Source organism: Myiozetetes cayanensis, unplaced genomic scaffold (genome assembly GCF_022539395.1).
Source record: "Myiozetetes cayanensis isolate MyiCay16 unplaced genomic scaffold, myiCay2020 scf3, whole genome shotgun sequence".
Lineage (NCBI taxonomy): Eukaryota > Metazoa > Chordata > Aves > Passeriformes > Tyrannidae > Myiozetetes > Myiozetetes cayanensis.
In genome coordinates this window covers 56,377,413-56,401,873 of record NW_026087521.1, presented here as the reverse complement: position 1 = coordinate 56,401,873, position 24,461 = coordinate 56,377,413, and the positions used below count along the sequence as shown (strand labels likewise).

The following is a 24,461-nucleotide window of genomic DNA, read 5'->3' as shown; positions in this document are numbered from 1 at the left end:
CATATGGGTAAATACATAACAATTTATTTTCATTAAGGTTTTCTTACAAGTGCTGCTAACCCAAGCTCCACTGGAAATGTTTACAGCAGGACATGTCTTTTCACATAAGAAGCTGGCCTTCTGTACAGCAAGTCATCCTGAAAGGGTGGCAATCAAGGCACTTCCCCTGTCCTTTCTGGGAGTAGACGGGTACAGAAGCTGTGGGTCTGATCTGCTGCAGCTCTCTAGGCTTGGTTTCTGCAAAGCTTTGTATTTAAAGGTGTAATCAAAGGCTTTGGAGAACTGCCTGTTCAAACGTGTGTAGTTAATTCCCTGGTATTTGTGTGCTGCCTTCTGGTTGCTTCTGATGTACCTCGACTGGCATCACCTCCTGGTATCTTTACTTGGATGTAAGACTCATGACTTCTGGGTTCTCCCTGCTTCCTGCTCTCCCCAGGAAGGATGTAGAGTTGAAAGATAACTTTCTCTAAGAGGGACTGAGCGTGAAATTAGGTCGTACTCATGGCCTGTGCTGGGAAGGGCAGGATGGATTTGTAGGGTGGGCACTGGGGCAGGGCTGTGAGGGGCAAGTGTAAATGAGCTGTTGTGTGCTCAAGATTCTCTTAATTTCTCAGAAATAAATGAAAAGTTATTTTCTTCAGTGCTTTTTTTTTTTTTTTTTTTTTTTTAGTATTTATGCAGCTTGATCCAGAAATGTAAGTTGCCTAGAAAGACATCAAAGTATAAGAAAGGACTGATTTTTATCAGAGAGATATAAAGTTCAAAAGTTAATCTATTTCTCCATGGCCTTAGAGGCCTTGGCACATGTCTAAATTTAGATGGTAACGTGAAACAAGAATCAGCTAGAGTTGGATTCTAATCAGTTTTGTTTGAGAACTGACTGTGTTTTTATTGGATGGTTTCTTGTTTGTTTGTTTTTTTAGAAAAAAAAATTCAACAAAAAGTTTAAACAAACCTGTGTGCTTTAAAAAAACCTATTTCAAATTGCTCTTTTTCCTTTTTGCTTTTATCATCATGCAATGCAATGAAATGAATCATAGTCTTGGGTTGTCCTTGGACTTTTTCATTTTGTTTCTTAACTATTAAATTTTCTTCCTGCTTAAATTTTGTAATTTTTAAATATTCTGTGAATTTTAGATAATTTATAATAAGGCAGGGGGGAAAAGTGAAGTGATTTTTGGACAGTTGCATGGGGACAGTTTTATATATTCAGGCAGCAAAAACAACTCACTGAACACTGGTGACTTATTTTACACTACTACAAGAAAATTGAAAATTATAAACAAGAGAAAAAGAAATTGAACCTGAGCTGTATGTTTCAAAATATTCTCAAATACTTGTTTTGAAAATAAACTATGCAAGAAATAAGTATTAAAATAATTGAAAAATTAGTCTTGACTGTTTGATGAATTTCCATAGTTTTTGAGCATTATACCTGATGGCTTTTTTTCAATTCTGTGAGTATACAAAGCTGTTAACTTTCATAAGCAGTGTGATGCCAGAGGTGATTTGGGTAGGATTAGTGAAAGCTGGGCTAAAGGAGCCATAAGAAGTCACATACGATGATGAGTTGAAATATTCCCTGGGAAGTTGAGTGGGACTTTAAACATAGTGGTTATTTTTCTACTGAGGGGAGCTTTTCCTGTTCCACTCAGGAAAAGGGAAGACAGATGCATAGCAAGAGAAGGTGTTGGAAAGAAAAAGTGTCTCTTCAGGCACACAGAAGAAGGGGATGGAGAGCCCCAGTGTCTCCACTGATTTGCCTCTGTTTGCTTTTATGTCCATATATTGAGAGGATGATAAGCTCTGGATAGGATAAGGGACATTGTGGCTCTAGAGATAGTCTAGGAAAGAAGTACAAAGAGGTATGAATAAGAAATTGGTGATTGATTTATGATTTTTGCAAAGAGGTGAACTCATCTACCTTGATCTGTAAATATGCTGCAGCATGTGATGTGCAGTGAAAAGTATGTGACAAGGCAGAAGGAGGAAGGGTAGCATCTGATGTATCCTTATTTTTGTTCTGCTTCTGAACGCAATCTAGGACAGGAGCCCCTTGCACCCAAGATGGAGTGGGAAAGGTGCTTGATCACACAGAAGGGGGAAATGGGAGAGCTTTGGGGGGAAAAAAAGCTGCAGTTGGTGACCTTATACCAGAGGTCTCTATTTTAATAAAGAGTCTCATAAAGTTCATCACAGATAGAATTAGGGACCTTGGAAGTATCTTGTAGTTATATTTGTGTTTATATTTTTCACTGCCTTTTTTTTTTTCTCCCCAATGCCTCAGGGAGCCATCTCGAAGACCTCATAAACGCGAGATTTCATTTTCTAATGCTATTTCATTTCCTGGATGGAGGACCTGCCACAAGAAGACCAGACCTCAAATTATAATAGCCCTATAAATAACTCCCTAAGGCAAAGGGGAAAAAAGAAAGCCTTTGAAAGACAACCACAAATGCAAAAATGGAGAATTTCGGTTCTTACAGAACCAGACTAAGCAGCTGTAGTTAGGACATGGTTAATTTTTGGGTTTCCCTGTTTATCTCTTTGCACTGTTTACTTACAAAGTTATATCTCAAAAGTCCTCAGAGGTCTTCTGCTTGAGCTTAATTTTCTACAGTGTTTTGGTGCCTTTTGGCCTGTCTTTAGAGCGTGCTAGAAAATGGAATTTCCAGGTAAAATTGAAAACAATCCAACAAAGTGACTGAAACAAATACAGTGATGGATCGCGTAAAAATAGTCTGAAAATGCAACTTTTTCTTCTTTCTGGGTGAAGTCGTTTTATTTCAGCAGACCCAGACAGTCTGCCTCCTTTCTACTGGAAATCTGTGCAGAATTGGCACATCGACTAGAATAAAAACATTCCCGAGGAATCGGCGTGTTCTGTCAAAACATTTGAACAGCTCCCGTCTCCCAGAGCACAGCACTGCTCCGGAGCCGGCACAGGGAGCTCTGCAATGTGTGGTGCAGGCTTCCCCTCCAACCTCCCATCTCAAATCTACCTTTTCACATAACTACGGGCCAAGTGTTTCAGGTTCAATTATTTTTAGTTGTGGAGGTAGTAGAGAAGGAAGTTTACAAGAATTTTTTTGCGCTATGATGTGTGACCTGTGTGAGGGCTGTCTTTTCTTTGTTCCTCTAAGGCTGTGTTGTACAGGGAATCATTTAGGTTGCAAAAGACCTTTAAGATTGAGTCCAACCATTTACCCAGCACTGCCAGGTCCACCACAAAACTGTGTCTGTAAGTGTCACATCTACTTGTCTTTTAAATACCTCCAGGAATGGTGACTCAACCACTCCCCTGGGCAGCCTGTTCCAGTGCTTGAAAGCCCTTTTAGAGAAGAAATTTCTCCTAACGTGTGAGGGAAAAATCGTGAAGGTGAGGTTGTAGGATCGCACTAGCTTTCTGTAGCAGGCTGGGTCAATGTACTGGCCAGGGATAGCTGGGCTGCCAAATCTGAGCTCCAGGAGAAGTCCTGCTCTGCAGGGATGGGATTCTCCAGCAACAGATGCCTCTGTGCCATGCCTCTTTGCTGCTGCATGACTCTGCTTCATGTGAGGTCAATCTCCAGCAGCAAAGTTCAATCTCTGTGTTGTGGAGTAATGATAATTATTTTTTTTATTTGATTAATTTAAAAAAATAAAATTGTAGCCTTTGGCTAGAAGGTAATACACAGCAATTACAGTATTTAACTGAGCAAAGTGTGATTAGACTCAACCTTTGCAGCAGGACACTGATTACTTTACTTTTGCTAAGTAGTATCTTAGTTCCCTAGCACTGAAATGAAGGGATTTCGCTGGCTTGAGCTCCATTCTGAATGAGACTGGTAAATTTAGGCCTGCATCCAATTTACCAGAGGTGCTGTCTGTCTATTATTGAGACCAATTGCTTAGGAATGTAATTGTATCATTCTTGTTACCAAAATTGATATCCCCTGCCTGACTGCAGCTAAATGAGTTTTTATTTTTGCAGGATTTCTGGGCTGTTGCGTGATAAGGCATTGTGGTGGACAGCATGCAGTCAGTGGTTTGAAACAAATGGGGTTTCTCTTCAAATTTGACACCAAGGTGTGTATTAAGCAATACTTTACTGTGCTTGATGCACTAGCAGATGGCGTCCTTTAAGGCTGCACGTGTGACAGCAACCTGTTTGAATGAGTACCATACCTGCTTGTCTAAAGCCTTATGCAGCAGAAAAATAATTTATAAATTAACATAAAAGTAAACAAGGTAGGAAGGCAAGCAACCCGACCTCTGTGCTTATCTTGTCCACCGTGGCACACGCCCTCATAGCAATGCAGTGCTGTTTTATACAAGTGGCATCACTGAGAAATGTGATGGAAGAAAAAGATCTGTGCCAATCAGAGCAGGGAGGGCAGAGGTGGCTCATAAACCAGCCCTAGATCTGCTTGGGTTAGTGTCAGCACAGCGATCTTGGAGGGGGTGGGCTGCGAATGTGCATTCCTAACTCTATTACTTATCCCCTGGGCCAGAAGGGCCAGATGTGTTGCATAGGCAACATATTTAATCTGTGAATGATCATTCCTGATGGATCCCCTCCAGACAGTCCAAAAGTTACATTACTGAGCCCCAGCCCACTTCATACAGAAAAGGCAGGACCACCCAATCTAGTGCCTTTAGGGAAGGGAGAAGGTGGAATTGCTGTGATTTCACATTTTATCAAGCAGCTGTATGCTCTGTGGTCAAAATGCTTATATACCAGTGTCCAATCCAAGGCAGCTTAGGCACCTAGAAGCATAACCATATGATTGTCACAGGAGTTAACAGGTGTTGGTAGTTTCAAACATTGTTGTAACTCCTTTTATTTAGTTATGCAAAGTCTAACCTGCTGCACTTAAAAATTTTGTCTTGAGCATATATTGTGCTGAAAAAATATGGTCAACTTTAGGAGTCATGTTTCTGGAAACTTGAGGTTTTTTATGCCTGGAAAGTTTCAAGGTCGTAGTGAACAGGACTCTGAGCAACATGATCCTGTTGAACATGTCCCTGCTTATTGCAGGGGGGTTGAACTAGATGGCCTTTAAAGGTCTTCTCCAACCCAGACTATTCTATGATTCTATGGCTGAGGAGAAGGCAATTTAACCACGGTATGGCCATATGGGAGGGAAAAATCTGATAAAATCCTTCTATGAATAATTATGGCAAATATATATGAAAAGGCTTTGAGACCTTGCAGAATGATGAGCCCATCTCTTGCTAGGAGAGGTAACAGGCTGCAACAACAGTGTCAGAGTTGAAGCCTCTTATTATATTATTGTCTTGTAAAGATCTGAGACTTGGTTTTGTGCAGACTTACCACTGTCCTAACACAGGAGCATTCACTTGATATGCTAGAAGCTTATCATCTGCAGAGGCAGACCTGGGAAGACAGGAAGCAGTGCTTGCAGTTTTACGGGCAAGGAAACAAAGAGCTGTGACTATAAGAATTTTGCTTCATCCACCCACTGAGACCCACAGCCAAGTGCCTGCTGTCTTCACTGGGCATGGGAGCAGGTAGTGAGTGACTTCTCTGGATTTGTGCAGGAAGAGATGCTGACAAAGGCTGTGGACTGCATCTGCATCCAGTGGGCTCTGGCACAGTACCACAATTGATGCCACCTTACCAGAGTCCCCTGTTGCTGCAGGAGAAATTTATATTACATGTATTAGGATAATGCCTCAAAACATTCCCACTGGAATAAATAAGCATCTTAAATTGGGAGTTCAAACACAACTTGCTTTTTTACTACTTTTGTAGTCAGTCTGGTAATTTTAGTCTGGCTTAGGAAAAATGGAAATAAGTGTTAAATTCGTGCTTAAAAGATTGCCTCTGTTCAGAGAAATTTGTTATCCTTTTTCTCATTTTCAATAAGTAAACTTGCTTTTGCAGCAGAGATTTTGACATTAAGTGTCTTGATAGAATAATAGGCGTGCGATGGATTGCAATCTATTGCCTCAAGACTTTGCCAATCATAAACTAAAATCAGTTAATGCATTGAGTTAAATCTTGCTATATTGTGCAATGTGCTAGTAGTATTAAAAAAATCAATCCAGAAAATATATTGATTATATTATCTCCATAGCAACAAACAATAATAGGATAATGTTAGCTTAATAATTGTGCTTTGTGAAAACCTTTCAGAATAATTACTGCATTGTGGTCTTTTCACAATGTGGAATGCAATAACGCTTCTTCCTTGACTGCAGTCACCATCAGCACTGCGTCAAGAGATGTTGTTTTTGTGTGCATGCATATGTATTCATGGGCAATTTTGCTCCGGGTGAAACAATTCAGGAGACTATTTTGGGATCCATTTTTAAATGGTCAAGACCACAAATTGGCAATTGTTTTCCATGTGGTTTGTTTTCTCCCACCTCCTCTGACAACTAGCTACTGTAAAAAGAGGTCATTAACATTCCTTCTCCTGCCTCTTTCTTTACAAGGCACAAATATTTTGGCATGTAATGAAACTAGATGTCCAGCTACTGTGTTAAGGATCTGTGGGAGAGAGGAGCCCTGCTCTAAAGACAATGCTTCATATCTGTTCCTTTAATAGAATTTAATCTGTCATCCTCTAGGAATGACTTGTTCCACAGGAGCTGAGATATTTGCCTATATTTTGGGGGACCTGATTCTCTTGTCATCCTACATTGTCATATAAATAATAACCTTAGGCTGTTATGAGTATATAGAGATATTTTCTTACATATAACTGGGGAGGTGTGTGTATAACATTTTTAACTTGAAATTTTGGCAGGAGAGTCAGAGGACTAGATATATACACTCTTCATCTGGGTCTTGCTCTTGCTTTACTTCCACATCAACCCTGTAATTCTTATCCTGAGTTAAAAAGAGGCATTGACCCAAATCTATGTCGAGAGGCCAGGATTTGAGAGTGGTGGTGTGATTTAACCCCAGTCAGCAACCAAGCCCCACATAGCTGCTCGCTCACTCCCCCACCAGCGGGATCAAGGAGAGAATTGGAAGAATAAAAGCTTGAAAACTCATATGGTGAGATAAAGGTGGTTTAAAAGGGAAAGCAAAAGGCCACACACACAAGCAAATCAAAACAAGGAATTAATTCATTGCTTCCCATGGGCAGGCAGGTGTTCAGACATCCCCAGCAAAGAAGCGCCCCATTGCACATAACCGTTACTTGGGTAGATAAACACCATCACTCCAGATGTTCTGTTCCCACCTCCCTCCTCCTTCCTTGCTCTTTATATACTGAGCATGATGTCATATGGTATGGAGTATCCCTTTGGTCAGTTTGGGTCACCTGCCCTGGCTGTGTGTCCTCCCAGCCTCCCATGCATCCCCAAATTCCTTGCCAGCGTGCCAGTGTGAAAAACAGAAAAGGCCTTGGCTCTGTGTAAGTGCTGCTCACCAATAACAAAAACATCTCTATATTATTAACCCCGGTGTTCGGCACAAATCCAAAACATAGCCACTGTTAGTAGTAGCCACTTTGAAGAAAAGTAACTCTACCCCAGCCAAAGCCAGCACAAGTGGTCAAAAGAACCCCAGTTTAATCTATGAAGTTTAAGCAGACCCTAAACTGTCCTGTCTCTATGAAAGCTCTCAGGGACTTGGCATGTAGCTCTGGAGTCCGTTCACCTTCTAGTCATGCCAGTATTTCCTGATGTACCTATTGATCAAGGGCTGGGTTTAGAGATGAGCCAGCAGAGAATGGACTGCTGCCAAATCTTACACTGACAGAAGATTCTCCATGGCTTTCACAGGGTGGCCCGTGCTGTTCCCAGTGGTATGGTGGAGTGCCCCTCTACATCCAAGAGCCCCTTCGCTTCCAGAGAGTGGATGCCACATTCTCTCATGGTCACTCCTCCAGCCCTTCTTCTGTGGGACGAACATTCATGTCAGATAGGTTAAACTTTTAGCACCTCTTCTAACTGTGCATTGTTTTATTTTGATTCTTACTTCTGGAGAGAATTTGCCCTTCAGATGTCACATAATTTGATTTCTTATTGTTTACCAGACAGGAGTCTCCTTTTCTTTGAAGACCTCCAGGAGAAAACCCCTTCTTTGGAACCACTACCTACAATATGGGACCCTCTTGGAGCTGGCAATGTGCAAACCCTCTACTCTGTAGAGTATAGGTATATTGTATACATAAGAGAAGCAAGTAGAGTGCAAAGAGTGCTGACAGTGTTCCATCTGAGATGATGTCTTCATCAGGAGCTTGATTGTGCTGTTTTCCTCTACAGTCCCTCCAGGTGGTTGCTTTATGGGGACAATGTGATGGAAGAATTGTTTTATGTCCCTGGCAGTGGTTACTTTCTGCCAGTGGCCCAGTCCCCTTGGGACATGGTTATTCACAGGGAGAGGGAGGAGCAATGGTTGCTCTTAACTCTGTGCCTTGTGCCAAAGCATCTAGTCCTGCATAACTGCTGTACTGAATGAGGATGCCAAGCCCCTCTCTCCTTTCCTGAGTGCAGATGAATTCAGCTATGAAAGGGCAGCTAAATGCATTGGTTCTTCTGGAAAATATCTGCAGATGTGAAGATTCATTAAAAAAAAGAAAAGGCCAGATGGCTTGACAAGGTGGTTTGTTTTTTTTTCTGATGCTACTGCAGAATCCAGTGCTGAGTGATGATCTAGAAACAGAAATGAATGGCTGATATGAGCCAATTCAGTCCCCATCTCTAAGCCTGAGCTCTTTGGTTTATGAAATTGTCGCAGTTGAAACTGTGACTGTGCTCCTGCTTGGCACTCCCTGTGCTTGCCCTAGGTGCTGGCCAGTGGCCTTGCTGATTCCTAGAGCTGCTCCAAATTCTCATTTCACTGCAGCCTCCTGTTTAGTTTCCTCGTGCTATCTCAGCTCCTACTGCTTTCTGCAGTCTTCTCTCCAGCCCACGCAGGGGTTGGCACTGTGTTGCTGTCTGCCTCTTCTTAATGCCTTGATCCAGAGAGGCCTGATTTGGCTTCTAGTGTTTCTGTTTTCCATGCTCAGATGCTACCAGCTACAATATGGGTGGCTTGGGTCTTAAACAGTGTCTGGCTTCAGGACAAAACATGAAGAGTAACTTACCTTATGAAAACAGGGAGGTTTTGTTGGAATAATTATTTTAAGATAGCTGAAGAGTCAACTGCCTGGTGTAATGTGGCTGTTGGGGCTGCAACTTGTTTTATTCCTGAGGGAACTAAACTATTCTGTTCTGCACAGGATCTTACAGCACATCTCTGTCCATGGTGGCCTAGGATAGGCCTGTCCTACCTGGTGGTCTGTCAGTCTGTGACCAGGATGAAGCACACCAAGTGTTTGTTCCCATGGCCAGGGTGAAGATGTTTGTTGCTCTGCATACACAAGCCCCTTCATGCCCTGCCAAATGTATGGGCTCACCTCGCGGCTTGTGTGTGTCAAGCTGACGTGCCTGCCCTTAACCTTGTGGCTTTTACAGAGGTGCCATATGATAGATGGTAGTAAAAAGGGACCTGTCATGCCTTTGCCTGGCCTGTCCATGCTGCAGATAGCAGCAAACTCTGTTCTGCATCAGAGGCCAGTACAATCTATAGGGACGTTTTTCTCTTTTCATGCTTGAGAGCTGCATCCATTCAAGGTGGGAATTAGACTAGGGGAAGCCTGGGCTCGTCCAGCTATGTTAAAATACAGAAATAGTCCTAGTATCTTTCAGTAATGCATTAAGTGGCATGATTAATGTCTCTCACATGTAATGCTCTTTCCAGGTGTCTCTGCTTGATGCAGCACTCTGCTGTCTAGTGCTTGGGTTTGGGCATTGTTTTGTGTCTTAGTTTCATCACAATAAAAAATCGACATTTGGGAGCTAAACACAGATAGAATTTGTGATAATCTTTACTTCTTTCACACATATGTTTCATAGTTTCATTGGTCACAGATAATTAAGTGGCATTGATTTTATAATCAGTTCATAAACAATGGCAAAGATCCCTACCACTATACAAAGGCGATCTCTGAGGAGGCCAAGATATTATCACCGACTGAATGAGTAATCTTGATTCCCAAAGATGAGATTTTCTTGAAACCCACATGTCTAAACAGTACCCACTTAGGCACTAGTGAGTTAAGTAGTATGAGATGGCCCAGAGTTTGCATCAGAAAAGAAAGCTTAACCACTGTCATCCTAATTCTGTAGGTGAAGATGCAAGATTTTCATGTGGACATGTAATTTTTCCAATATGTATTTCAAAGTCTGTTTGTACTTTATGGCAGCCAAGACAGATTACTGCACAATGGGTTTGGTTAATATATTTTATCTTTTAAAATTACATTTTCATAGTTTGAAGGAATCTGCTGTTAATGGGTCTGAAAATCAAGGGGACGGTTTTCTGAAGTGAGAAAACTCTTAAGTTAACTTTCATTTCTCCAAATGCCAATTTGTTACCCTCTAAAACAGTGCTCCCCAAATATTTGTTTTCCTTTGATTTAGCTAGCATGTCTGTCTGTCCTACAAGAAATTGTTTCCATTTCTTTAAATTATGCAATTACTGTTTTGCTTCTCTTAAGGGAGTCTAGCAGAGAAAATTAATAAAGTTCATTCACCATTAGTAAGATGTACTGAATGCTTATGCTAGTCCATCTGAGAGACACTGGGCTCACAGTGAAAATCCACATTGCAACGGTGTTCTATTGCACAGTGACTTCCCTCCTATAGAAAGTGCTGTGATTCTCTGTTTTGCTGCTGTAATTTGAGGATGTAGTAATATTAAGAAGGGCAGCAAAGTTGGTTAGGATCTAGTGGAATTACATATAAGTAGAGATTGTGTATGAGAGAATTGGAAAGAGTTTGGAAATTGGAGACACTCAGTTTGGAAAGAAGACAACTCAGAAGACATTTAGTGGAAATTACATATTCCAGTAAAAAAATAAATCCATCATTCCTTTATATTTTTTTCTAGTTTCTTATTTTAAATATATGTTTATAGCAGGATCAGAAACTGCAGTGAGTCTGTAAGACCTCATATGGAGCCTTTCATGAACACACATTGAACAAATTGTATTTCTCTTTGTACATGTCTTCATAATGACATGTTTTCTGGTTTTGATAAAGGTTTCTAGAAGCCTGAATAGGTGTCTTCTGTGACATTTACTATGAAGTAAAATAAGGGCCTAGCAGGAGTGTTATCTAGACAATAGTTCTAATAAAAATAGTAAGTTTGCAATTATATCTCTATAGCAGATATAAACAAGGTCTAAGCTAACAGCAGGTAACTTTCAAATAGATAAAAAGAAATATTATTCTAACCAGTACAATCAGACTGAAGAATTCATCATTGCAAGAATGAGGGAGTCGAATACAGCAGCTGGAATAATTTGAGAGTCTGGATAATTTTATGACTAATTACATTTGTAGCTATGCATACTATGATAAGAGTAATTGAATCTCAAGCTAATAGCTGGATGAGGAGGAAACCTCCCTCTATTTAAAGCATTTTAGAGTAAACTGTGTATGTAGGGTTCTTTTCGCCTTGCTTTCCTTCAAAGCCTCAGGCATGTGATACATCTGAAAGCTCAGAAATAGATTGACTTTGTTGATATTTCTTTCCTTTCTCATATACTGTCTGTGTTTCTGTGGCAGAGAAAGAACAGTTTTGTAAGCTACCAAGGAGGAGGACTGTGAAACCTTCAGCTTGTTTCTGGCTCTACCATAGACTTCTTGTTGGCATTTGGCAAATTGCTTAATCTTGTGTACTTCCAACTCCCCACCTGTGACAGATGGGCATTTACCATCTCAGAGATGTTGTGGAAATGAAGTTTGTGAAGTGAAATAAGATTGAAAAAAAGAGAAAAAGAAAGCGAGAATCTCATTGCAGTGTGCCAAATTAATGTATGAGACCATATCTATATAAGAATGAGTTGGAAAGTTAAGTTGATTCAACTAGAAGTGTGAATGCAGTGTGCACATAGGAAAGTGAAGTAAATAATTTCCATGAGAAGAGTCCCTCTTGTTCTAGAAGTGACTGCATATGACCTTGAGGGTCTGGTGTAGATAGGCTGTTGGTTATTCATACTATAGTTCATTTTTTTCTAAGTATCCACATTTTGTCTCTTGTGCCTCAAAACCCTTCTTGAGGATCTTGTCCCCACTATTCTGACTAGAAGGCTGCTCTAAAATCTTACTACTGTGATAATCAATAACATCCATCTAATTTCTAGCAACATTTATCCACAGCCAGTTTATACTTCTTTGATCTTTTAGTAATGTAGACCTTTATATTAAACAGATATTTTCCTCTCCCTGGTGATTACTCCCAGTACAGTTATAGACAGCAAGCGTGTCTCCTCCCTTTGGTCTGCTAAAATGAACCTTTGGTTAGCTAAAATGAACTCTCCTAATTATGACTTGTAAGACAGGCCTTCTGTTCCCTGAGGATCCTTGTAACCCTTTTCTCCACTTGTTCCATTTTTAATTCATTCCTTTTGAATGTGGCTCATCAGATTTACGTGCAGCATTCCAGAGAAGGTGTATCCCAGATATTCTACATCTTAGTTTCCATCATACTTGCTGTTCATCTTTATCCTGTGGTTAATGTGTCCATCCAGGTTTTCCTTCTCCATTATTTTCAAACAATCATCTACTACTGCAGAAATTCTTGGAGTTAACATAGTCTCTCTAAGGGCTTGAAGCTTTGCTTTCAACTAAAATCTCTCCTCTGTTGCAGTTGTTCAGGTTCTTTAGGTCGTCCAATTCTTCTGATTTAGTAATCTCAGTCTCTCTGCCTGCTGAGGAAAAGATCTGTCTTTACAACCCAGGAAGGACCATGCACTTCACTGAAGCCTGACTGCCTTTTGTGCCAAACTCAGTCCTCCAAAAATTGAACGAGGTTTGTCCCAGGACTGACCCTTGAGAAAACTATGGGTTTCCTCCTTTCCTGTACCTTTTCTTCTTACTTTTCTTTCTACTCAGTCCATACTCATTTCCCTACACCTTCAATGTTTACTGTTTTTCGTTGTTAATTTTGATTTTCATCCTTTTGGGTATGATGATTGTTTGCCGGCCACCAGACCAAATGCATTACTGAAATCTGTGTACATCTTCCATTGTTCCCTCACCTAGAAAATGTATTATCTTCCCAAGGAAAAATAATAAGCAGTGTATCCCATTTCCCATTCCTGTGATCCTCTTTAAGTATCTGCTGTGAAGCAGGGTGCCACGTTGGTACCAGTGGGCCAGGTGTAGTGCCTTAAGGGGCTGTTGACTGGCTGGAGCTGCTCCATCCAGCTGTGCCACTTAGGCAGTGCAGGTGCTTATGACTCGAATGTTAAAAACATATGGTGGGCTTTGTGAGGAAAATTTGAGGTCTGTGAGTGTTCCGTACACTGAGAAATCTTGCACACTATTGAGGTCAGGCTTGCATTTGCGTATTTACTTGCTTGGCTTCCCCTCCCTCCAACTCTTCAGTTACCAACCTATTAGAATCAGCCATTAACCTGGTTAATGGGGAGAAACAGCAAATACCAGAAAGGATGCTGTGTTTTTCTTAATTCTCTCTTGGAAATCTGACTGTTATAAAATGTAAATGTATCAAGAAAAGGCTGCAAAGGGTTCAAAATATGCCTTACTTCTGTAATGCAGTCACACCCAGGCAGAGGAGATTGAGATGAGGACTTCACTGGCAAGTGGTCTTTGGGGGCCAAAGCTGCCAAGGTGGCTTTAAGCTGGCTGAGTGCAGGCTTTGGGGCGCTGAATCAGCATGACTCAGTTGTATTTTGCCTTTTGATCCTTGTGGGTAATACTGTTGATTAAGGTGATATCTGGATGCCTTATCCTTTGTGTGGTACAACTTGAACCCAAGAGCCTTTGCCCTCTCTGACTGGGGCAGGTGACAGGGGGTGGAAGGAGAAGAAGGCAATGAAAAGCATAGGGTAAGGGCAGAGAGAAAGGAAAACGGTTGTTTTCCTCTTGCTTGTGCAAAAAGGGAAACAACCATATTCCTGGGAAGGACTTGAGCCGTTTCTCTGAACAGTGAGACAACAGCTCTTTGTTAGGGACAGCAGGAACTGATACAGCACACAGAAATAAACCTGCCCGCTTAGTTTCTATTAAAGACCCGAAAAGGTAGAAGGAAAGAAATTTACAATTTGTTTGGTATTTAGTTCAGGTAATTTTTTTTAATTGCGTAATGAGAACACATTGGCCAAATTTTCATATGCAGATTCAATTAGTGTTTAGTTAATTAGCCTTTACAGATGAGGATTAACTTAATTACATAACACTAACCTCTCTTAATAACTATTAAGGGTACGAAGGCTGCTTTTAATACATTTAGAAGGGCTATATGTGTTTTTTAAAATCTGAAATGACACACACATAAATTAAACCAAATTACACACAGAGGACAACCATTAATGGTAATGATCAAAGGAAACAAACTATGTACATAGCTCAGAATCAGGCTGGTTAGAAGTTCATGCTGTTTTCTTCCTCTTGTCTGCTGGCATCCTAGTGTTTTCAGTAGGATTATTACTGGAGATGATGTACAGTCTGGGGTCATTCCTTCAAAGTGGGCTGCAGACTGATACAAGGTTGCTTTAATTAAATGTTAGCTTGTGTTTAAAAAAATCCCTTTGGGTAGTAGGTTATTAGCAATTGGGATTTTTTCTGATGGTCTAAGGAAAAAAGACATGTAAAGCCTACTGAATACTAAAAATCTGATCCGTAAATGTCATTCATTGCCATTTTGTACGATGAAAAACTGTATAGATTTTTTAATCTTTTGATATGAGTTGTGCAATCAAACAATGCTTCTGTGGTTTTTAATATCACAATGAAACAGAACATCACATATGACTGTAGGGTGGTGAGGGTGGAGCATGTATGAGACTAGTTATGCAATGTGGCATCTTTGGCTTCTGAGCCACAAGTTTGAAGCCCAGGTGTCCTGATAAGTGACTGACATCAGGTAATATGTGATACTTTTCAGAAAGGGGCAACAAAAGAAGCCTTTTCCCTTAGCTGTTCTTGCATGGGTAATGTTTTCTATTTGCAGTGAATTTTGATGGACTCATCACATCCACCTCCACAGAGCTTAGTAGCTATTGTGGCATTCATACTACAAAATTCAAGGGCTACCATCGTTGCGTTCTCCAGGACCCTTTTTTGGAGTCCAAATTTTGAGTTACTGTCAGGAACATGCATCTGCTGGATCCCAGCTTTGTGGCCCTCTTCAAACCATTTTATCTAGCGACCCTTAAGGACTACAGCTAAGTTCATAAACCGTAGGATTTGTTTTCCAGCTGCAACAAGCTGAAATGTTCAAAGCATCCTCCATGCAATCTGAGTCAGTTCCCAGTTGCAGCCATGAGATCTGCAGGTATTGAGCAACTAACAGGAATAGTTTGGCCATGCCTCATGTTAAACACCCCAAAAATCAAAAGGCACTGCTACTCTCTGAAATACTGCCTCTTTCTGAAAACTTTGGCTTAGTGCCTAAACCCATTTTCAGCAAGGAGGGAAGATGACATTGCTGCAGATTTTTTCCTTGCTGTGAGGAACTAGCAAGGTGAATATGCAATGAGGAGGAATTTGCTGAAGTATCTGTCTTGGAGTGGCAGAGTCTATTTAAGAAAAGGAAAGGGGATACTTGAGCAATTGAAGCCCTTTCACGTATGCTGCTCAAGCTGAAGCTTCAGCATATGATATCTCAAGACAGATGGCTGGCAATGACCAGACTTTGCTCTGGCTGATGCAGACCCAAACCTTGTTCTCTTCCATAGGGATTGTACCTGTATCCCTGAGGGCAGGACTTGGCCTTGTGAGTGGTTCTACCCACAGATGCAGCTGATGATACATGCTCAGAGGAAGGGAAGAATGCAAATTCCCTGCAGGGAGGCAACTGCCAGCCATGTAAACAAAGAAGCCTTCCGGGTGTGCAGCAGTCCCCCCACTTGAGCTGCTGTTTCCATGGTATACCAGATGCTGTAAAATATGCTTTCTGCAGGGAAAGAAGCTTTTCAGACTCCTGCATTATTTTGTTTGATAATGAACTGTCATCAGGCTGGTACCTCACTGTATGGGCCACATGCAACACGTCCCCCCTGGCCCAACCCTTTTCTGAGTTGTTGCTGATAACAATTCATATTCTGCAGCTTCCAAACAAAGAAAAACCTAAGTGACTTTTTTGGACTTGGAACGCATTGCCGACTATGCTTTTAATTGTTGTGAGTGACTGTTTAATGCGCTACATTTCCTCCTGAGGCACATGGTATCATCTCATGACACTGGGTATTGTTTTGCTTTTCAGTTTCCTTCTGTTTTCCTAAAAAATCAGAATACGTGTTTCCATTTTTCCTTGATTTCCTTCCTAAAAGCCATATTGCTTTGCTATAATTCCTGTCTTAGGGCTGTTAAAGCCACTGGGTACAAGTTGGAAGGTACCTGAGTTTTGCTTCCTCTCGTATTTATCCACTGGGTGATCTTCAGCCAAAGAGAGATGATCTCTACATCTCTACCTCTATTTTCCTGTAAGACAGCTGCTGGTGATGGGCAGGTGCTTAGTTATACAATATATACCAAGTAGAATTGCAATTATAAACCTGGACAAGCTTGCAATAATGAGTCTTAGAGCAGACCAACCTCAGCCAGTGTATATAAGTTACCAAAAGCACTTATGAGGCTTCCTGTGCTTCAAACATGACTCATAGGAGGAGGAGGATGTTTTCAGGGTACCTGTCTGCTGGAACCCATGTTCAGGGATGATGCTGCAAAACTGGCAGAGCCATGTGGATGGCCTTCCTCGTGGCTATCAAAAGCAAATGCAGGCACCCTTGTATGACTCCAACTTCCTCCAGCTGAAATGTGTGCCTTGCCTGGTAAGGGGTGCGTGCACATGAACTCTCTGCCTTTCCCATGCTCAGGGCACTGCAGCCTCACAGGGCTCTGCGTGTGCTTGTCTTTCCCAGGCAGCCCAAGGCTTACCAGGCCTGTGAAGGGGGCCAGGATAACAGGGGGTCCTGGGGGTGAACAGTGGAGACAGGTAGTGGGGAGTGTGTGTGTGCAGTGGTGCAGGGCATGAGAAAGTGTCCTGGAGTGTAGAGAATGAGGGCTTTTTTTTATGCCTGAGGATGCTTTCTCACAGTCTCTACCTAGGCACTTTTCAGCTCCTTCTCTCCCCCCATCCTGCAGGCTTGTACTTCTCACTTTGGGGAAGAAAAATTAAGCGTGGTTAATTTTAAGCCAGTGCAATCATTTAGGAGTCCTGGAGGTGGAAAACCAGTTACTGGTTAACAGACCTGAATTAAAATGTGTTCTGCCTGACCCCTCTACTGTAGTGAGCCAGGAGCAGTTCTTCCAAGAAGCCGACTTTCTGGAAGGCTTTTTCACTGAATCATTTAAAGCCTAGGCTTTTTGAAAATGTTAATATCCTGCTGGCTCACTGGAATGCAGCTGGTGGGTACAGCAAGTGCAATACCTACGTGCGTGCTTGCAATCCAAAGCACAGTTTAGCAGGCAAGGTTCAGGCTGCAGTGTGTGGGTGTCCTCACTGAACGGCTCGGGCTAGGAGGAAAGTGGGCTGGAGAGCAGACCTGATTTGGCTTCATCTCACAGGGCTGGAAGACTCTCTGCCCTGAGCAACCAATGCACTTGGGATACAACTGTATTGTTTGCACCCCTTGTTTGACCGTGCCCGGTGACCTCGAGCCGTGCCCTGTGCTGCGCTGGTGCCTCAGTGTGGCTGTGTTTGTGAAGGTTGGAGCTGCTCTCCCAGGCAAAGGGGTCAGAGCGTGCCCATGAGCTGGGCCTGCTGTACTCAGCCTTAAATGACCACCTGGAGAGTAGCGCTGGGGGAATCTGGCCCTAGGGTTTCCCCTTGCATCGGCAGGGGAAGGCAGTAGACAACCTTTGTAATGCTGAAATCATAGCCATTGCAGGCTGAAATCCTGCAACAGCTGAGGTGTCCCTATAGCAAAATGCAGGTCAGTGTGAATGTGTATGTACCTTTTCCCCTCCCACGGTGTCTGCAGATAAAAGCCTTTTTGAGTTAGCTGTGTGTATTTGTGGCATTACAAAGGCTTTGTCCACCTTCATTTCTGTGTGCTAATGGATGAGGCTTTTCTGCTTAGCTTAGTAGTAAAGAATTTTTCATGTGAGAATATGTATTCTTTTCAGGCAGTGAATATTCTCTTCAGGCGGTCATCTAATTCACCTCTTTCATAATTTTATCTTTAGTGTGTTTTCTTACACATCATCCAGTGCTTTTTGTAGCTAAAGGAAACCCTAAAGTTTTTGCCTCCAAACTGGAGACGTATTGTCCTACAGAATAAAAGTATTACAAGTCCAGGGTTAAAAAAAAATAACTAAAAAGCACAACCATACTATAAGAATTAAACAGAATTGAGGACTGCAGGTGGTGGTAAGTGCTTTGCTGATTTGAGTGATAAGTTAGCACCCAAGGTCAGATAACTACTTCTGATTACCACATTTTCTTGTGCTTAGTGTGGTAAAATGCTCTCGTAGCATACACACATTTCATGGTCTGTTTATTTATGTCAGCAGTAGATGTACTTACAGAATTTCATATTGTGCTAGCTAATACCTGCTGTATGTCATAAAAAATAAGAAAGATTCAATATGAGGTATAAGTATTCTACTTTGTTAGTAAATTTTCTCTTAGAAATGAAGATAAATCATGATAGACTTCTTGAAGTGAAAGAAATGCAGATTAATGCAGTTAAATGTGTTATCTTTTCCACAGACAAGTTACAAACACAATGGAGCATGATTCTCAAATATTGTAGTTTCATTAAAACAGAATTTTTTTATGTTCACTTTTGGGGATATATTTTGCACACCTTCTTTAGATTAATCAATTTGGATTCGTTTAGGACACTAACAGTTTACTAGAGTGGCAGGTTTATTTAGATAAATGGCTACCAGTTTGCATCAATTATGACAATGAAACATAGGAAAAATTCTAAAAATTTTTAAAAATATATCTGCTTACTATTCTGCAGAGTGTCTTTGGTGACTGCCTTGTGCTAAACTCCGACTTTGCAGATTTTTTTTTGTTTGTTTGTGTTTGTGTTTTGTTTTGGTTTTGGTTTGTTTGTTTTGGTGGGTTTTTTTAAATAATGTGACTAAAACTAAATCAAGATGATCTAACCACATTCCCTGTGTTTCTCTTTTGTGCAGTAAGTCAATTACTTATCCTCTGTTAATTTCTCTGTCAGTTTTTCCATCCATTCACGTATCTGAAAAAAATTGAGTGAGGACACCAATGACAAAATTAGTTTCAAAAAAATAAATCATGAAATGATAACAGATTTTGGAGTGTAAAATCTTGATGAAAACATGTTTCAGGGATTTTCAGGTATTATTTTGGGTTGGGATTTTTTTTTCCTTTTCAGTTGCCATTTCTAGACTCTATGCATGGCACATATGGACAATAGGAGAAAGGTGAGGTTATGAGTTAATACCGTGGTTCCCCTGGATGAGGTTCAGAGCTTTGTGTGAGTGTTAGCAGCACTGAGTAAAGTAGTTTCTGTTAAGTACTGTTCTAAACCACTTTGTTATTTTTATTTTTCTCCAGGGTTTTTGGGAAAACCACACAAAACTCATTACGGAATATGGACCTGTTTGTGGGTAAGCTTAGCAGTGCCATCAGCTTTCTTCTTTCCTGGCTGGCTCTGGCTGTTTGAGTTTGTTGGGTGGGAGGGGAGAAAATACCAAGATAAGATGTTCATTAAAATGCAGAGTGCACTGTTTCAGCCTGGGGGACAGAGGTGGAGGTGGTTTGATTACATGCAGCAAGTACTCTTGCCTTATCTTAGTTCATCATTTGGTGTTGGACTTCATTCTTCTCTTTCTTATTTTAATTATGCACATAACGTTTAGTCCTTTTCAGAACTGTACAAAGCTACCAGCCTTCAATATTCTCTTTTCATCTGCATATTCTTTATACTTACAGTGAACAGTGGAAATAATAATTTGTCATCTTAAAAAACCCTCATTTAGTTTATGAAATAGTAGGAATTTGGTTCAGCTGTTGCTATCTATATTTATGCAAAATTCCTCGACTTCAAATACAATGAAGTATAGATTAGAAATGAGGCATTCCTCTCTATATAGCTCTATATAGCTCAGCTGTGCTATCTTAGCAGTTTATTAGAAGTAAAGAGGGTTTAAGCAGTATATCCCTTCAGAGAAGCCCTTCCACATTTCTGTGAATGTCATTTCTGTTCCAATAGCTACTTTCCACTTGTCATCGTTTTAAGTGGAAATGCAGTTATTTCGTGGTAGCTTCTGTTGCTGTGGTTATTTGGTGTTTGTAGCATAACTATTATTTCAATATATAGCTATCAAGCAATATCCACAAAGTACAGAAAATGTCATTTTCTCCCCACCCCCGCTGTGGTCTGCAAGGGCTTTAAGACACTTGCAAGAGAGCATATATGAATGTTTGTGTGTATACACATTTGATCATAAAAGATACCGATATGCTTTGTATGCTCTTCCAGCAAAAAAGCTCCAGCAGAAGGAAGTCAGACCCAGGCATACGAAGCGTTTGATGCTCCAGTCACAGTCGCCTTGTGGCATTTATGCTCAGCCCTAAGGAGAAAATGCTGCAAGAAGTGATGAAAATAATGAATTCCAAGGGTTAGGTGCTTGTCTAAGAGGAAATAATACAGTGCCTTGGCTGGCCACGAGTGGGAAAAGATATTCATTAATGCTGTGGCAATTTGTATGTTGTGCAACAAATGGAAAATGACTGAGGCGTATTATCTCTGTGACCTTTGGTGTGATGCCCTTAAATGACAATAATGTAAGAACACTGGCATCTATTCCTCAGTATATTTCCCTCCTTATTAATATCATGCCTGTTTTTTCCCAAGCTGAATTTGAGACAAGTTGCTATTTAGTCATCTATCTGCTCACTCAGCCAGGCAGAGGCTGTATCATTGGAGAAAGAGATGTATAATTACAGTGTGTGAGAGATAGAAAGTTTCATTTCTCCAATCTACTCACAGCTGTTAAGGAATGAAACCTCTGTGAGACTTGCATGGACTGCAAAGCTGGGTGATGGTAGTGGTCAGCCAGGACAGCTCTGCCTCTTTGGATTCTGTAGGCAGGAAGCATGAGCAGATTGAGCACAGGTATACTTCATTTATTGCATGCATGGAAAACTCAATCTGTGAGGGACCTAGGAGGTTGGAAGAGAAAAAAATGCCGCTTTTTGGTATCTCCCAGGAAAACAAAGCTGGATGCAAACGATACTGTGTTCGAGGTAAGGTCTATGTGTAGTTGAAGGAGGATGTTTTAAAACCTGGCTCGTGAACTGCTGTTCAATAGGTGTGGTATGTGTCAGGGGGTATTTATCATAGTCCTGTCAACTAAAGAAATTCCTTCTCTTTCCCTATAAGTCTTCTGTATGATTCTTTCTGTGGTCCTTTGAAATAGGCAAATAAATGGTAGGTGTGTTTATGTGTATAGTCCCCAGCAAAGTATTGGATCTGGCAGATGGAAGAAGATGTGGCATTTTTCTTTTCCCAGATTGAAAACTGCTTTCCAATAAGCATAAAGAGCAATGATCTTTATTTCTACAGTGGTGAAGTGAGTTGAATACAAATCTTTGGAACTGAAGCCGTTTTTTCTTTCTAAGGTCACTTGAATAGTCTGAATGATACCATCACAACTGTTTTCTTTTGTGTGTGAATTGGTTTCCTTGACAACAGGATGTCAAATCAACTTTTCAGCTTTAATCAAGTCAAAACAATATATCCCTTCCATTCCAAAAGGCCTGAAGTCGTAGAGAATTATTTCAAGTAAGGCTTTTGTAGGTCACAAAAGCTTTTTATTCCCTTCGCTCCTGTGTGTGAATCCAAAGGAGAGGTGATGGTATTGGTATTTTATAGAGAGAGACAATGCAAACAGTCATCAGCTGTGAGTGTGTGCAGTGAAAACTGTTTTCATACAGAGGTGGCCCAAGATGGAGGCCAAGGCAGAAACAAACAGCTCTGAGATGGAGCATTTCTATTCAACAGGGAATCCAAACACTGACATGACTTCTTAAGAGATCCTGCAACAGAGTGGTAGTCTTTGGTTTTGCTATAGTTCAGAGTACCTTCTATAAAAATGCTTTCTTTTAAATATATGTGCTATTTCTCCATAACGAAGTAAAATTGAAAAATATCCTATTTGGAAAACAATGATACCTGTTAAGATTTGCCTTGAATATTCTCCTTTTCATGTAAGTCTTTTGCAGGAGAGTAGTCCTGTTTTCTGCGGAAATTAATCACTTACACCACTTATTTTTTTGATGAATATTGATGTTTTGATACTTTATTTTCACCTCCACCACATCCAATTGTTCCATTTCAGTTGTAGGTTATGGCTGCTGATCAGAAATAAGTGGTAAGAGCAGACAGAGAAACAAAGAGCTCCTGGGTTGAAGAGGAGAAATAAAGAGGGTATTTTATGGAATCAGAAAAGCAACTGCTGCAATGTGAGCAGAGGTATAGAGACAGTGAGTTAATTTTACTTTATATATACACTTCATATGTGTTTGGCCACTCTACTGCAATTGCATCATTGTGACTTTGCAGCACTGCAAGCATGTATGGCAGATTTAGAGTTAAAGAAATCTGCCAAAATAAGTAATATATTCTTGGCCCAACAACATACTACCAGTGAAGGTAGAAAATACGATACAGCACCAAGTGGGCAGGTGATTGCTTTGGGATGAATGAACTTATTCTGCCTGCAATTATAGCAATGCATTTGGATGTGGGGAAGAATGTAAGAGTTCATAACACAGACCTCAATGTGCATAATCAGAGTGAGAACAGATTAAAATTCAGTGCAATTTGTGGGGTGACACTCTTTCTTCATGTTGTTTTGCATCGGAAACAGCTTGCAGCAGGTCAAACCCTATTCTTACTCTTCCTTCACTTTAACACTCAACTTCAACCTACTGTGAGGAGTCTGAAGATGTATGTAGTAGAAGCTCTAAAAAGGACAAAAACAAGTAAGGCAGAGATGAAGAGATGGGTCTAGAAGTAGCAAGAGGATGGAGTTTGGATTAAACCACCTCTAGAATGCAGAGGACAATTGGGATGTTGGAGTTCAGGTTTGTCAGGCTGTGAACTGGGAAAGGGAGGCAAGAAGATCGAAATCTGCATTTTCTTAATGTGGGGAGGAATTAATGAGAACATTTCTGACAAGATTCAGTTGTAAACCATTCTCAATCCCAATAAAACCACCATCAGCAAACTACATCTACCCATGCTGAGCCTCTGCTGGACTCCAGCATAAGCATACCGGAGTCAGCACAGCACCACAGGAAGCAGGTCAAGGTGCATGCATTCCTCAAGCATCTTGTGAAAACATGGATGTGAATGGAGCTCCATTTCTGTATAAAGACTATCTTCTTTTGCAGTGGGTTACTTCAGCACATTTTTATGTATTACACAGAAAGCAGCTTAAAATAGGATAGGCAGTTTTTCTTAAGGTGTCTGTAGGATTACTCAAGGTCTGATCAGTGTGTGATGGTTTATTGGTTTTTGGGTCTTTTGCTTGTTTGGGTTTTTTTTCCTTTTTCTTAAAGACTTCCTAATATTCCTTACATGATTTCCTAAGAAATTATTATTGAAACCAAGATGAAGCCTGGTTACTTAAATGATTGGGTGGTTTAAAGGATTAGGATAGATCATGGAGCCAGTCACTAACTTGAAATGTGTCCAGGGGTGAGTTGTGATTGTAAACTATACTGGCAGCTGACAGCTTTTCAGAAGTCTATGCAGCCAGACTTTGTTCTGGCTTGACTTCTCCTCTCCCTAAAAAATGCCGCCACAGATGGTACTAGTTATCATTTCTGCAGATGAGTCCATAACCAAACAGTTGTGAACAAGAAACAGTCTTTTCTTGCTGCTGCTTCTGGCCTCTGTATCAGAGCTGAGGCACACTGGTTAGTCACTGTGACTGTTTGGAGCTTTCCCCTTTTGGGGATGGAAGAGGGACGTGTACTTCTGGGATTTAGGCTTACGGAACTTTTTTCAAAGACTTTTCTTTCCTTCTGCCCTCATCAGACACTTTAGGACAAAGCCAAGGTGAATAGAGCAGGATCTCCTCCTGCAGGGAGAGGCATATGTCTTCATCATGTGGCTAATTTAACTGAAGAAACAGTATCTTTACTGCTATTTTAATTTCACAAAGGTTTTTTTAACCTCTCTATTTCAAGCCTTACTTTGCTTTCTGTGGAAAAAGTAATCCCAGGACAAGTATTATCATCTTTGTTTCTCAAGGCTCATGTAAAGAAATAACTTATTCTTATGAAACAATCTTATCCTGTTTTATTTCATCTTTATCACTGGGGGGGTCTAATGGACTTATTACCTCCTCTTGTGGTCCTTCCTTGAGTCTGATATTTTAAAGAACTTATTTTTCTTATTTCAGTTAAAGAAAATCATAGCTGGGCAAGGATAGGGAAAAACAAGTTTCCTGTTGCTGATCTGTAGGTCTTCATA

General features: G+C 40.8%; 1 protein-coding gene across 13 annotated transcripts in view; it reads left to right on the top strand.

The window, feature by feature from the left end:
- The window catches only part of TBXAS1 (thromboxane A synthase 1), a 266,105-nt gene that overhangs the window by 93,728 nt on the left and 147,916 nt on the right, over window positions 1-24,461 (top strand). For all 13 annotated transcript variants that reach the window (XM_050324636.1, XM_050324632.1, XM_050324635.1 and 10 more), the window contains one exon: window positions 19,529-19,581. In XM_050324636.1, coding sequence (XP_050180593.1) covers window positions 19,529-19,581 — 53 coding nt within the window. The remainder of the gene's footprint in view (window positions 1-19,528; window positions 19,582-24,461) is intronic.